This window comes from Archocentrus centrarchus, chromosome 12 (assembly GCF_007364275.1).
Source record: "Archocentrus centrarchus isolate MPI-CPG fArcCen1 chromosome 12, fArcCen1, whole genome shotgun sequence".
In the NCBI taxonomy this organism is placed as follows: domain Eukaryota; kingdom Metazoa; phylum Chordata; class Actinopteri; order Cichliformes; family Cichlidae; genus Archocentrus; species Archocentrus centrarchus.
This window is the reverse complement of record NC_044357.1, coordinates 8,822,439-8,835,770: the sequence shown is the minus strand read 5'-3', so window position 1 is coordinate 8,835,770 and position 13,332 is coordinate 8,822,439. Positions and strand designations below refer to the sequence as shown.

The window sequence follows — 13,332 nt, the reverse complement described above, 5'->3', positions numbered from 1 at the left end:
GAGAAACTACAACTTTCTCTACTACAACCCTCATTGGATTGACCAGTACTCAGAACAATAAGAAAATCCATGGAACTCAGCGAAAATTTACACAGATTGGGAAGATCTTTTTGAGCCATTTCTAAACAACTGCAGATTCCAAGATCATCAGTTCTAATGATTGTATGTAAGTCATTCGGTTTTGTCACTGCTCTATCAAAGTCTGGAAGAAGATCCAAACTGTCACCCTCAGATGAGAAAAATCAGTTAGGATTGACCAATACTCAAAACAATGGAGAAGTCCAAGAAGCTCAGCAAAGATCTAAGCAGGAGAACTGTAGATCTACGCAAGCTGGGAAGGTCTCTTAGAGCCATTTCTAAACAACGGCAGATTCCAAGATCATTTGTTCAAACAACTGAATGCAAGTGCAAGTCATTCGGATGTGTCACCACTTTGCCAGTGTCTAGAAGAAGACCCCGACTGTCACCCTCAGAGGGAGAGCAAATTGGTTAGGATGCTCAGGAACATCCCATGAGCCACCGCGGCTCAAACCTGCCAAGTGTATAATTATTGTAGGGTCTTTACCTTACAATATAAAGCACCTTGAGGCGACTGTTTGTTGTGAACTGGCGCTATATAAATAAAATTGAATTGAACTGAATTGGTTTGGAATGGATAAAGCAGGCCAAAGCGCCGACCTCAACCCTATTGAAAATTTGTGGACTGCGCATAAAAACCGGGTCTGTGTCAAGAAACCAACCAATTTAAATGAACTCTAACAATTCTGCCAAGAAGAGTGGTCAAATATCCAGCCAGAACGATGCCAGAAGCTTGATGATGGCAACCAAAAGCATTTGCTCGAGGTCCAACTTGCTAAAGGACATTTAACCAAATATTAGTGGGGTGTATGCATATATCTGAGCCTGTGTGGATTAGAATCAGGGAAAACGTGGTGCTTCCCCATGATTTTAAACTGAACCTCTGAGCAGCCTGCTTCTGACCATGATATGTGTTCAGCACGAGTTATCATGGTGATATAGCAAGGTAAAAAGGGAGCCACCTTTGTGACACAGAAAAACTCTGGGCTCAACATACCTCGCTAACCCACTGATCTTGCTTTATTGTACACCTCTCCGTTTTCTGTTTTCACCTCTTTATTAATGGTCAGGTCAGTACAGGTACACCGACTTCTTTGGCAAAAATTGGCAGAAAATCATATCAAAGTGTGTGACACGTCGAGTCTGTCATGGTATCCTTTTTTTTTTTTAACCTTTGCATCATCACTGAGTTCATGCCGCTTTCCCGTTCATCTCTGACACGTTCACTTTTTGAGAATAAAGGGCTTTTTAATGTGAATGTCACTCAGTCATGCTCAGCAGTGATTGTTATGCAGCGCACGTGTTTGTGCGTGTGCAGATGTGAGTGTGAGTGAAATGATGAACGACAGACAAAAGATTCATCTGGCTGAGGTTCATCAGCATGGACGCGGGGTTTCTGACACGGGACCGGCCGCCTCTTTTCCCCTTTCACCCTTTGTTTGTCTCTCTGTCCTCTGTCTCCTTTAATATCTTCAGTTTAAGGTGTGATTGGCCTGAAATATGTAACAAATACAGAAACTAATACAATGAAGATGGAGATGCAAAATAGTAAAATATTATGGATTATATTTTATCAACACTGGGCCTCACTGCAGTGTGGGATTGTGATACCTCACATAAATGACACAGCAAGAGAGATAGAGAGAGACACCTGTAAAAGGTGTGATCCTTACTGAACTGAATCTTCACAGCATCTTCATTGAATTAATCACACTTTCTTGTGCGGTGGCCTTTACCAAAGCAGCTCAGTGTGAGACATTTTGTAAGTGTTAGACACAGCAGTCACATAAAGTTTAAGTTTTAGTGTGCCAAAAGGCACGAATCACCTATAGGTGGCACCACAACCACACCTGAGCTTTCAGTTTTTTCCCGCTTATCCTTTTCAGGTGTGTGTGCGTGTGTGCGTGCGTGCGTGTGCGTGCGTGTGCATGCTTGTGTCCATTGTAAATTCAAGCTGTTTATTTTAACCTGTCCAGTTTCTATCTTCTGTGTTTGCAAATAGTTTTTTTTTTTTTTTAAAAGCTGTAAATTCAATAACAAATATTTTTAAAACTTCAGTGTTTCAGATGCTCTTTTGTGACAAAGGTAACCCCCTGAATGCAAAGCTGTAAAGCCAATGACCTACCTCATTTTGTAACATTGTGTCAATATCAGCCAAAATAAGAAACACTTAAAATCTTACAATACGCAAAATGTTTTTAACGTTTTTATAAAGTTTTTCACAATAATCACTGTCACTGTTAAACGTTAGTCTTGAAATAATGTGTGAGTAATGAGTACATACTCAAACTTAATATGACTGCACAAGAGAAATAACTGCAAGGACGTCATCGTCATCAATCTGAAAGATGATGACGTGTTTTCTTGTGCGTGTGTGAGACAGAGGAAGGGAGGAGGTTTGGGGTTGAGCCAGTTGAAGAGGGAACTAGTGTCTAGGGCTACATAAGGTCCACTCTCAAAGAGAGAAGAAGACGAGAACACAAGGCAGACTGATAGAAGCATCTTTCATAGTTTGAATGTAAGACAGTTCTCCTGAGAGAGAAACAAGGAAGTGAGGACCTGCAGCACTCCTCAGACCTGAGGTGGAACTCCGCTGACCCCCACACCGGTGCAACTCGAACCAGGCAGTTTAATTTCAGGGCAGGTGAACAATGCTCTGGAGACTGACTCTCGCCGTGGCTGTGGTGTGTGTCGGCAGCATATGCAGCTGTGAGAAGGCTGATGTGATGAGCAGGCTGATGGTACCGAGGGACTATGGGGTGAAACTGTGCGGGAGAGAGTTCATCAGAGCGGTCATCTTCACCTGCGGCGGCTCCCGGTGGAGACGATCCACAGAGGGGCTCTTGGGTAAGTTAATGCTGCTGCACTTGAATTAGTTGCTTAATTTTTGTGTGCTACTTAGAGAAATTAGTCACAAAAAATGCCCATCGTGTGCAGGCATGTTTCAAAATATAAAAAAAATCCTGCAGTGAACTATGAGAGAACCAGAGCAGGAAGAGTGTGAGAAACTGATGATGACTGAAAATGAGGTAAAGTGTCCACAGGTGGAGGACTGGGAAAGAATTCCTGTTATTAAATTTTGACAAATGGCACTTTGGAATGAGTTCAGGCTGTTTTCATTAGGAGATGATACCCGACACATGTATAGTATGAAATTTCAGCACCACAGTCAGCTTCTTTTAGGCACGATTTTCCATTATTCTATTTTCCTTGCCTTTTCTGGTCTACAGTACATGTCTCTGCACTAATTTCCTGATTGCTTTTGAGGTCATTTCTATTTTTTTTTCCTGTCTCCAGACCCTTTCCAGTGGAGTTCCCTCCCTGATGTTAAAGTGGAGGAGAGCCAGCATACCTGGCAGCGTGGTGCAGAGCTTGCAGAAAACCACTCTCCTCTTCACACCGCCTCCCTGGCAGACATCCTGGCTCTTTATGGGTCAGGAGACCGGCAGCAGCAGCAACCGTTGAGTCTCCCGGCCCCTCTCGAGGAGTTGCAGCTGTCCACGATTGCAGGTGAGCAAGATGAGACGCCGGGTTCGGCTGACTGGCACCTGACGAGCAAGAAGAAGAGGAACTTTTCTCGTGGCGTGGCGGGGATGTGCTGTAACCAGGGCTGCACCAAGAATGATATCGGACGCTTGTGCTGAGGCAGGAAGCACGGAGGGTGGGCTGATGGCAGCAGGCTCGTTCATGGGCCCACTGAGCAGTAATGGACAGTGTACAGAAAACACCTGCTGTTGATTAGGCTGTTTGCACTCATGTTGTATTGCACAGGAAAAACATCCCTCCGGCTTCGTGTTTTCTTCATTCTGTCTCGTTTGATTTTTTTGTTCAAAACAGCCGTACGTATTGTATGTCAGCATCTTTGTCAATAAATTTTAAATACTGTAATTATATGAAATGTGAAGCAGCATATTTTTTCTGTCCATATTTTGACTAAATTCATGAGATACACTCACACTAACACAACATCGCACATTAATGTCATTAATGTGGGCCGCTGTGAACTTATTGCTGGCTTTATTCACAACATTAAACCACCCTGAAGATTATCTCTAAACACCCCGAGGATAATCCTGCACATGAGAGGATTTTTATTTTTTTTTGTTCTTTTAACCTGATCACACCCAAATAAAACCCATTCAACCTCAATAAAATAATCTTAATCACTCACAAGCCTGCTGGCGTCTATGGAGTTTACACACTAACTTTGATGCAGCTATTACTATTGCACGATGTGTCTACTAAAAAAAAAAAAAAACAGCATAAATATCTCACGTACACACTTAATATCTTTAAATGTTTGCGTGTAAACATGTAGAATAGAACTTAAAAGGCAGCTTGCGAGCTACAAAAAAATGAGGGAAAAAAAAACTTGCTCAACGTTTGACTTTTTGTTTTTGTATAAATCTTTTGCATAAATCTTTGGATACAAAATGATACAATCTTCATAAAGAATCAAATTTAAAGGGCACACGGGAATACACATACTGTATACACAATAATACTTGTATGGAAAAAATAATACCTTCAAAACATTTTGCAGTAAAAAAAAAACAGAACAAAATTGTAATAAATTGACAATCATAAACAGGATCATCTAAGAAATATTCAGGGTGCCCACAAAGAGGTTAAAGAACGCACACACGCACACACACACACACACACACACACACACACACACACACACACTGTTAACAATACATCTGCATGGTCTGTCTTTCAAAGTAAATTGAGTAGAAATGCTGTCGTCAACAAATAAAAAGAAATCGTGTAAAACGTGAGCCATGAAACAAAGAACAAAAATCAAATCAATTTTTAAATAAAAGCATGACTGGCAACACGACTCCTGCAGAAAATAAGGACACTTCCCATCATTACTTTCCCTCCAGGTGCAGCAAAAATGAGAGATTCAGATTCTTCACTTTAGGTATCGACAAACAGCACAGCCTTCAAACTTCATGCTGCATTATTAAAACACACCTGATCAATTACAGAGAATTTACAGAGAAACAGCTGATTTGATCTGAAACAAGAATATTAATGTTGTGAGTTGATGATACTTCGTTTTTTCTTCCAAGCTGCATGAAATTTAAACTTTGACCTCAATGACTTATCATAGCCTGACCCTCAGAAACAAGGACTCAGTAACAGGTTCCCAGCATGCAGCAGACGTGTAAAACTCACTTCCACTGTAGCAGTAAAATCTAACTTGAAAACCTCTCATAAAGATCTTCATGGCCGGCCCCCCCTCCTAACAGTCGACTTTGCTTGGCACCCTAAAACAGTCTGCCTGGGTGTCAGCAGGAGGAAACCTGTTCATTCAAGTACAGCCGCTCACGAGCACGTGCACTGAGTGTCAGGTGACTCAGTGATGTGAAGAATAAGGCAGAGCTTTGTTTCCCTGTGGTCTCTTTGCTTGTGCAAAAAATAACTGTCTGCTCATTTTACAGCTTCAACAGTACACAGTAACGGCTGCTCGGTGTTGATCTTTACATTTTTGGAAAGAAAACTGGCTTCAACACTGAATCTTTGATTTTATCGCGTTCCCCAAGTCAATCCCTGTTTTGATTTCAAATTGTAAAACACAACATGCGTGAATGCGTCAAAGAATTCATCCCAGGGTGAAATGTTCCTGAAAGCACCAGGCATAATCTTGAGTTGTAGTGTACTCAACCATCAGTTCGTGTGAATACTTCATGTGACCATAGAAAGAAGAACCTCACCATCACCTCAACTCCAAATTGTTGCAGTAAATCAGACAGTTTGTTGTTCTGTTCAGGTCTGCGAGGACTGACTCACGCGAGCTGACACCTAAAGGTCAAAGGTTCACGGATCGATGCTGCTCATCTATCCTCGCTGTCTCGTGCAGTATCCACACTGTGGATTAATGTCTTGAAAGTAGGCCGCTGTCTCGGGTCACTGCTCCAGCACTCCATCATAATCTTGTGAATCTGAGGAGGACACCAGGACAGTATTATTTACACACTTTTAACAAAACAAAAGAAAGAAAGTGAAACTGATGCATTCTTCTGGAAGAACAAAGCAGTTTCAGGGGCGAGCTATGGAAGATTAAGGCTCGACTTAACTTTTATGTACATTGTTGCATTACTCTGTTCCACTTGTGCTACAAAAAATAAAGAATCTGTTGAAAACAGATGGTGTACACCCACTGGATACTTCATTACATACATCTGTTCAGCTGCTCATTAACGCAAACATCTAATCAGCCAATCACACAGCAGCATCTCAGTGCATTCGGGCATGTAGACGTGTGATGCTTTCTTTACTCCACGTGAATTTCCTATGTGAGATCCAGGTTGTCGAACTTTACAAGCACGTTATATTTGTATTGGCCTTGAATCGCAACACATTTTTATAAAAACTGCTGAGGTTCCAACTGAGCATCAGAATGGGGAAGAAAGGTGATTTAAGTGACTTTGAACGTGGCATGAGTATTAATACTCGCAACCATCCCTAGGGTTTAGAGAATGGTTTGAAAAAGAGAAAATATCCAGTGAGCGGCAGTTCTCTGGAAGAAAATGCCTCGTTGATGTCAGAGGTCAGAGGAAGGCAACTCATTACAACCAAGGTATGCAGAAGAGCATCTCTGAAAGCACAACACGGTGAACCCTGAAGCAGATGGGCTGCAGCCTCAGTTTAATCTCTTATGTGACACCCAGAGTGTTAAACTTTACAAGCAAGTTATCTTTGCACTGGCCTTGAACCACAAGATATTTTTATTAAAACATATAGAAAGAAACAGCATGCAGCTTTTGAAGTATGCAGAAAGTCACTGACCGCTGTAGGACAGTTATCAGGAGCAGGCAGCCTATATCCTTGTTTCAGCAGGTCAATCAAATGGTAGACAATCATCTGGCCCTGCTTTTCATTCCCCATCTTATTCATAAATACCTAGAAGAGAAGAAAATACATTTGGTTTGGTTTAGAAACTGTAGTATGCTTCAAATAAATAAAAAAAATCACTGTGCAGCAGAGAAGTGCTTAATCAACTGATTCTTTAAGGCACTCAACAGCTTAATTATACTAATGGTTGTTTTCCAAATTAATGGAGCAGTCTAGACAAGTGACAAAGAAATGAGAAGTAAAATGCTTAAAACTAGAAAACAACAGAGTACCACTGGTGGGCTGCAGTTCTTGTCGCTGTAAGTGAAGAGTTCGTAGAGGACGACCCCAAAGCTCCAAACGTCTGAAGCCACGGAGAACTTGCTTTCAGTCAGTGACTCAGGAGCATACCTGCAAGACACCACAACACTTTAAATACACGCTACATAACAAGCGTATATATAACACAGCCTATACACAGACTGCGTGTAAAAGATGGACGCAGCCACAGTTAGGCCACATTTTGAAGTCTCGACTTGAGATTAGTTGCCGGATTAAAACACTAAAACAGGAGTAAAATACTTTTTGAGCTCTTAAAAATATTAAGTGTGGTCCTCACCAGAAGATGGGGCTTTCCCCAGGCTCTCTGACGGTGTAGTAGTCTTTGTCCTGAGGCAGCACCTTGGTCAGACCAAAATCACCGATCTTAACCCTCATCTCACTCTCCACCAGAATGTTTCGAGTGGCCAGGTCTCTGTGAATGTAACGCTTGGTGCTAAGGTAGTCCATTCCCTGCAAGGAATCCATGTGTTACAACAAATACTGCACAAAAAGCATGCAATTTGTAGGACACAGCAGCTCCAGAAAGAACCGTGGAACCGTTTTCGTGGATTGGCTTTGCGAGAATGTCTGTATGGCACAGTGAGGTAAATGTACAGCAGACAGCGCTGTTACCTTGCAGATCTGTGACGCGTAGTGCAACAGTTTCTTGGAATCAAATCTGTCTTTGTGTTTGATGAGATAATCTCTCAAGCTGCCATAGGGGAGATATTCCATGATCAACCGCAGGTTTCTTCGTCCTGCAGAAAGAAGGATTTTGAGTTCAGTAGAGAACGAGAATATGACTTGAGTAGTGGAGCAGAGGCTTCGCCTAAAGTGGTTTTTCTGAGATAATTCAGATTTATTTGTTTCATTGGGCATGGTCATTGATGCCCTAGGCAGCAAATGTGTGGAAAACAGCATAATGCATTAGAAAATGTGCTGGGGTGGTAATATCATATCAAGGAACAAACAGCTCATGGTATTTTGCAGGAAGGCAAAAAACACAAACCAAAAAAAAAAGATTATCTTATTTTAAAGTTGAAATAAGACAAATATTGTTTAATGTTTCTGTTATAATACAATTTATTGAGAGTTGAGATGAGGATAAAGAATCAGACTGATAACTGTGACTTTCTGACCATCTCTAGCTGCACATACACAGTGCTGTAACTGATGGAACCATCAGTTCTCTGGCGTCATTACTGCCACATGTGCACAATGGTTGAAGCTCCAATATCCACACTGCCGACTTGTGGCCTGGCAATGGGAACTGCAGCGTTTCCATCTGAACGCTCTCACATAAACGAGGCCTAAGAGCACGTGGGTTACGCAGCAGGACAATGATCCAAAACACACCAGCAAGTCCACCTCTGAATGGCTCAAAAAAACCAAAACGAAGGTTTTGAAGTGGCCTAATCTAATGCCGGGCTTGAATCTGATGGAGATGATCCACAGACATCAAACAATGTGTTCATACCTGCACTGTAGCACACTCCTTTGTATTTGACAATGTTTTCATGCTGAAGTGATTTGAGGATCTCAATTTCCCGCTCAAAGTCCCTCAGGTGCTCAGCTGTACTGTGCTGGAGTTTCTTCACAGCCACCACCTCCCCTGTGCTGTCCTGCAGGGGGTCGTACCTGCACATCTCCACGCTGCCAAAGTTCCCCTGGAGTGTGGGATCAAACAGATGAGAAACACACACATTTTTTTAAAAAAAAAAAAAAAAAAAAAGGAAAACAAAGTTGTGATTTCATCTATAATAAATAATTAGGACATAATGATGCTTTTGGATCAGCTGGAATGGAATAAGTGAGATATTGAATAACAGAAGGAAAACAATAATTGAATAAAAAAAGCTGTTCAGAAATGATTTTCTTTCACATCAAGTATTTCTGGACATTCATCAGGCTGCCTGGAAAATACGAGAATATGCGTCACGATAGCGGAAGAGGTCCACCAGTCATGGGCGTTTTAATTTTTGCCACTGAACATCATTTTCTCAATGTGCATTTCCATTATTCATTCATTTAGCACCAAAGTCCCTTCAGTGGAGCTCATCCTGTATACTTTACCATGAGCAAATATTGGTGTTAAAACAGATGAAGAGGTTAGAGTAAATATAAAAATAAAATGCAAAGAATATGCATTTGTAAAGACATTATCCAAAGGACCTGAAAAGAGAGTCAAACTTTAAAAATGTGTGGCGTATACGTAGTGCACGTCTCACTTTGCCCAGCTGCTTGAGAAAGATGAGGTGCCGCTCCTCGAACTGCGATGGATCTTGGTTCTCGGAAGCCCACGGGAAGCCGAAGCCTCGTGCTCTGTTGGGCACCACGTCGCTCTCCACCAGCAGCTCATAGTCTACAACAAGAGCCAGTGTGACTTTCAGCAACATCTGGATAAAATACAGAGCATGATGGAATAGGTGTAATAGGTGTCTCTGACAGACACGGCTCCATTCTTTTCATACCTGGTGTGAAGAGGCTGTTGAGATCTCTGATTACTGCTCTGAAGGAGGGCCGATGTAAAGGCTCATAGTCCATACAGCTGTTTATCAGATTGGCCAGCTCTGTCCATTTGGGAGCTGGCAGCTGGTGTCTGTCCTCGTAGAACAAGTTTTTCTGCACAGAAGGAAGAAAATGTAAAAAAAAAGTTAAAGTTAAAACAGTAAAAAAAACAAATAAATAAAAAAGTAAAAATCTAAGCTTCACTAATAAACACCTTTATGTCAATATGTCTCAAAACCAAAGTGTAAAAAATAAAACTGGGACATTAAACACTTAAATATTTCACAAAATATATCAATGCATCTTGGTTTTTTGGGACCTTTGAGCAGTCCAGCGTGCTGAGAGGTTTGTCTCCACCGCTGCAAATCTCCCAAAGAGTGGTCCCGAAGCTCCACTTGTCTGTGGCTAAACTCAGGTTTTGGGGGTTTTCAATGCATTCAGGGGGCACCCATGGGATACGCTCCACTAGTACTACAGATCAGACATGTAGAGAAACAGAAAAAGAGATACAGAAACATAATAAACATTAGAAACACAGAGCAAAGATGGGAAAACAAGGAAGCAACGCGGACAAGGTTCTGACAATCACACCACGGAAAAACCGTGCAGTGAACATTGTTCCCACCTCACACAGGTGTGAGGTGCAAGCCTGTTATTCTCACCTTCCCTGGGCAGCACAGTGATGCTGATACCGGGGTCACTGAGCTTGATGAAGGGCAGACTGCCTGTTTTCCGATCCTCCTCTCGGATCAAAAGAACATTCTTGGCACAAACATTTCCATGAATGAGGTTTTTATCCTCCTGTATTCAGATACAACAGGGACAACATAAATTCATTAAGAAAGTCCCAGTTAAAGGCTCCACTGGTTAATTTCCTTGTTGGCTGTGGGAATTTCTCTTTTCCTGGTAGTCTTACCAGGTAGTGCATTGCCCAGGCGAGCTGCTTGGCCACCTCCAGCTTCCAGGTGATGTTAACACAGCTTTTGTTCTTCTTCAGGTAGGTGTCCAGCGAGCCAAATTTACCATATTCCTGCACCATCATGTCTGACAGGGAAATAAAGATGAGATCATTTCACTTAAAACTGACACATCTATTTATTTACTTCTATCCGTGTACAACTCGTTTCACCAAAACTGTGAAATAAAACAATAAATTAACCAGTCACTAGTTTGCTGAAGCTTGTTTTGGGTTGTAACACTCCCGCGCTTACCCAGAGGTCCTGAAGGTAAAGCAAAAGTCTCTAAGATGACTTCTTGTTGTGATTTGGAAACTTAAAGGTTTCTTCATTAGAACACTTCTCCCCCACACACAAATTTCTCCATTCATTACATGTAAGAAGAGAGCTCCTAGATACACTGCTTTACGTGTATGCAGCTTTAAGGACCACAACTACAGCAGCCCTTGAGTGACCTGTTGATCCCAAGGGCTTAAACCAGTCTGAATGACGGGTCAGGGACCTTCTGACCTCTCTGTTTGATTGTCTCAGCAGCCCACAGGGACACAGTTTCACTCTGTTTGGTGCTCGTTTAATGTGTGAACAACCTCTTTTTCTATTCCAGGAGCCGATGTGTATCCATTCCTCACAGACTGACCGCCTGACTGATATAATTTACTTTTTGCTGCTCATTTCATCCACACGTAAGATCTTAAACAGTCGAGGTGTGCGTGTGTTGCAAACTTACTTTCATCTCCACAAACACACACGCCATATGTGAGAAGTAAGTGCTTGTGGGAGAGCTGGCTCATCATGCTGGCAGCTTCAAAGAATGACTGTGAGGAAGAAAACGAGAGAGGAGAATTTTAATTTGAGCCCATTAACTTGTTTGAGCAATAAGATTCAGTGTCACACAAATTCTCCTTTAACAATCTAACCTCTGAATAGCTGCGATGTGCCCTGTCCAGGATCTTGATAACGACGTCTATCTGATGTATCTCTCCGTAGTCTCCCAGCTCCTTCCTCACTCCGCAAAAGATCTTGGTGAATGTTCCTTGACCCAGGCTCTCTTTCTGCAACACAATTTTACCAATTTATTTTTTAAAAACCACATCGTTTTTCTGACTCAAAACCATTCCCAGGCCAATATTCTCTCCTCATAAATTCCTCAAGAATTTATGACAGGCGTCACACAGAGTCATGCAGCCAAAACAGACTTTATATTGATAAAAAAATGCAATTTACATCATTTCGAACAGCACGCTCAAAAGTACAAACTAACACAGTCTCAGCTCTGATTCATACCATGCTGGAACAAAAAGGACCATTCCCAAATTGTTCCCACAAAGTTGGGAGCATGAAATTGCCTAAAATGTCTTGGTGTGGTGAAGCATTAAGAGTTCCTTTCACTGGAACTAAGGGGCCGAGCCCAACTCCTGAAAAACAACCCTATGCCACAATCCCCCCCCTCCACCAAACTTTACACTTGGCACAGTGCAGTCAGACACCCATTCTTTCACAATTGTTTGCAGAAGCAGTCTGCATGCCTGGGTACACTGCCATGGAAGTGACTGGAACACCTGAATTCAATCATTTGAATGGGTGAGTGACTACTTTTGGCAATTTAATGTATTTTGTCATCTCAAACAAAATGTATGACACACGAAAAAGATGATACAAACTTTGATTTTTATCCACCAACAGCAAATCACTGTAGCATTTCTTAATGAAAACCTAACGTTTTCATTACCACCTCAGAGGTTTATCCAGATCTCTCATTTTTGCCTTTTAATTCATAGTTAAAGTTGGGATCTTTTGCAGAATTTCTGAAGTGAAGAGTAACTATTCCAATAAATCTCCAAGCCTCCACACACGCAGCTCAGGAACTAAATGAAATATTATGTGCTCCTGCCTGAGCTGTCACCCAGGCAGCTAAATGTTATCGACCACCTGGTTTTGAGTTACTAAAGATCAGATAAATTGGATTTATCATCAGGCCTTAAGATAATATCTTTAGTCTGTGATGAATGATAAAACAACATGTTGGGCTTTCAGTGACAACAGTGACCGCTATTGATGCTGAGATACAGCAGACGGATCACTTTAGAAAGTCTTTTTGTAAACTGCATGTAGCACCGTGGCTGACCCCACAAGCCTTTCCTCTTTCCTCTGGTACTCTCACTCACACAAGCTTACACTCACAAAGGCTCCAGCCTCTGAAATATGCACAGGTTTTATCCAGATTTATGTGTTTTATATCTAAACTTTATCTGTGCACTGCAAAGAAAAGAGGCCTTTCAGCACTGTTTGACGTATTCAGTATATACGAGAAACAGCATGTGCAATCCTGCGGACGAATACAAACTAATGAGATGAAGAAATGCTTTTTTGTGTGACGTTTTCTAGTGAAAGGAAAGGCGTCAGAAACGGGTTTCTTACAATTACAAGGTCCTCCTTTCGGATCTTGTGGAAGACCATCTGGCTGATGGTGTGCTTGTGGAGCGTGGGAGACAGAGAAACCTCAGACCCCTGATTGTTTCTACACACCAGCAGGTTGGACTTATCTGAAGAAAGGCAGAGATAAACAAGGTTTCATTTCACCCAATCACAGTTTCACACTGCACCTGCTCGAGTATGGTTATCACTT

At 41.8% G+C, this 13,332-nt stretch overlaps 2 protein-coding genes across 2 annotated transcripts in view; one reads left to right on the top strand and one right to left on the bottom strand.

Annotated features, from left to right (window-relative positions):
• The first annotated feature begins 2,443 nt into the window (after positions 1-2,443).
• On the top strand, positions 2,444-3,971 carry rln1 (relaxin 1). Its single transcript, XM_030742262.1, has 2 exons — positions 2,444-2,925; positions 3,376-3,971. The coding sequence occupies exons 1-2, from the start codon at positions 2,730-2,732 to the stop codon at positions 3,720-3,722; spliced, it is 543 nt and encodes a 180-aa protein (XP_030598122.1). The 5' UTR covers positions 2,444-2,729; the 3' UTR covers positions 3,723-3,971.
• Positions 3,972-4,466: 495 nt separating this feature from the next.
• jak2a (Janus kinase 2a) overlaps positions 4,467-13,332 on the bottom strand; it is a 32,037-nt gene continuing 23,171 nt past the window's right edge. Inside the window, exons 11-24 of the mRNA XM_030742261.1 lie at positions 13,125-13,249; positions 11,624-11,758; positions 11,434-11,521; positions 10,667-10,794; positions 10,413-10,551; positions 10,070-10,221; positions 9,714-9,864; positions 9,471-9,604; positions 8,720-8,909; positions 7,876-8,000; positions 7,541-7,713; positions 7,215-7,332; positions 6,877-6,990; positions 4,467-6,029 (exon numbers count right to left, since the gene is read on the bottom strand). Of these exons, the coding sequence (XP_030598121.1) occupies positions 5,922-6,029; positions 6,877-6,990; positions 7,215-7,332; positions 7,541-7,713; positions 7,876-8,000; positions 8,720-8,909; positions 9,471-9,604; positions 9,714-9,864; positions 10,070-10,221; positions 10,413-10,551; positions 10,667-10,794; positions 11,434-11,521; positions 11,624-11,758; positions 13,125-13,249 (1,880 nt within the window). The 3' untranslated portion in view covers positions 4,467-5,921. The remainder of the gene's footprint in view (positions 6,030-6,876; positions 6,991-7,214; positions 7,333-7,540; positions 7,714-7,875; positions 8,001-8,719; positions 8,910-9,470; positions 9,605-9,713; positions 9,865-10,069; positions 10,222-10,412; positions 10,552-10,666; positions 10,795-11,433; positions 11,522-11,623; positions 11,759-13,124; positions 13,250-13,332) is intronic.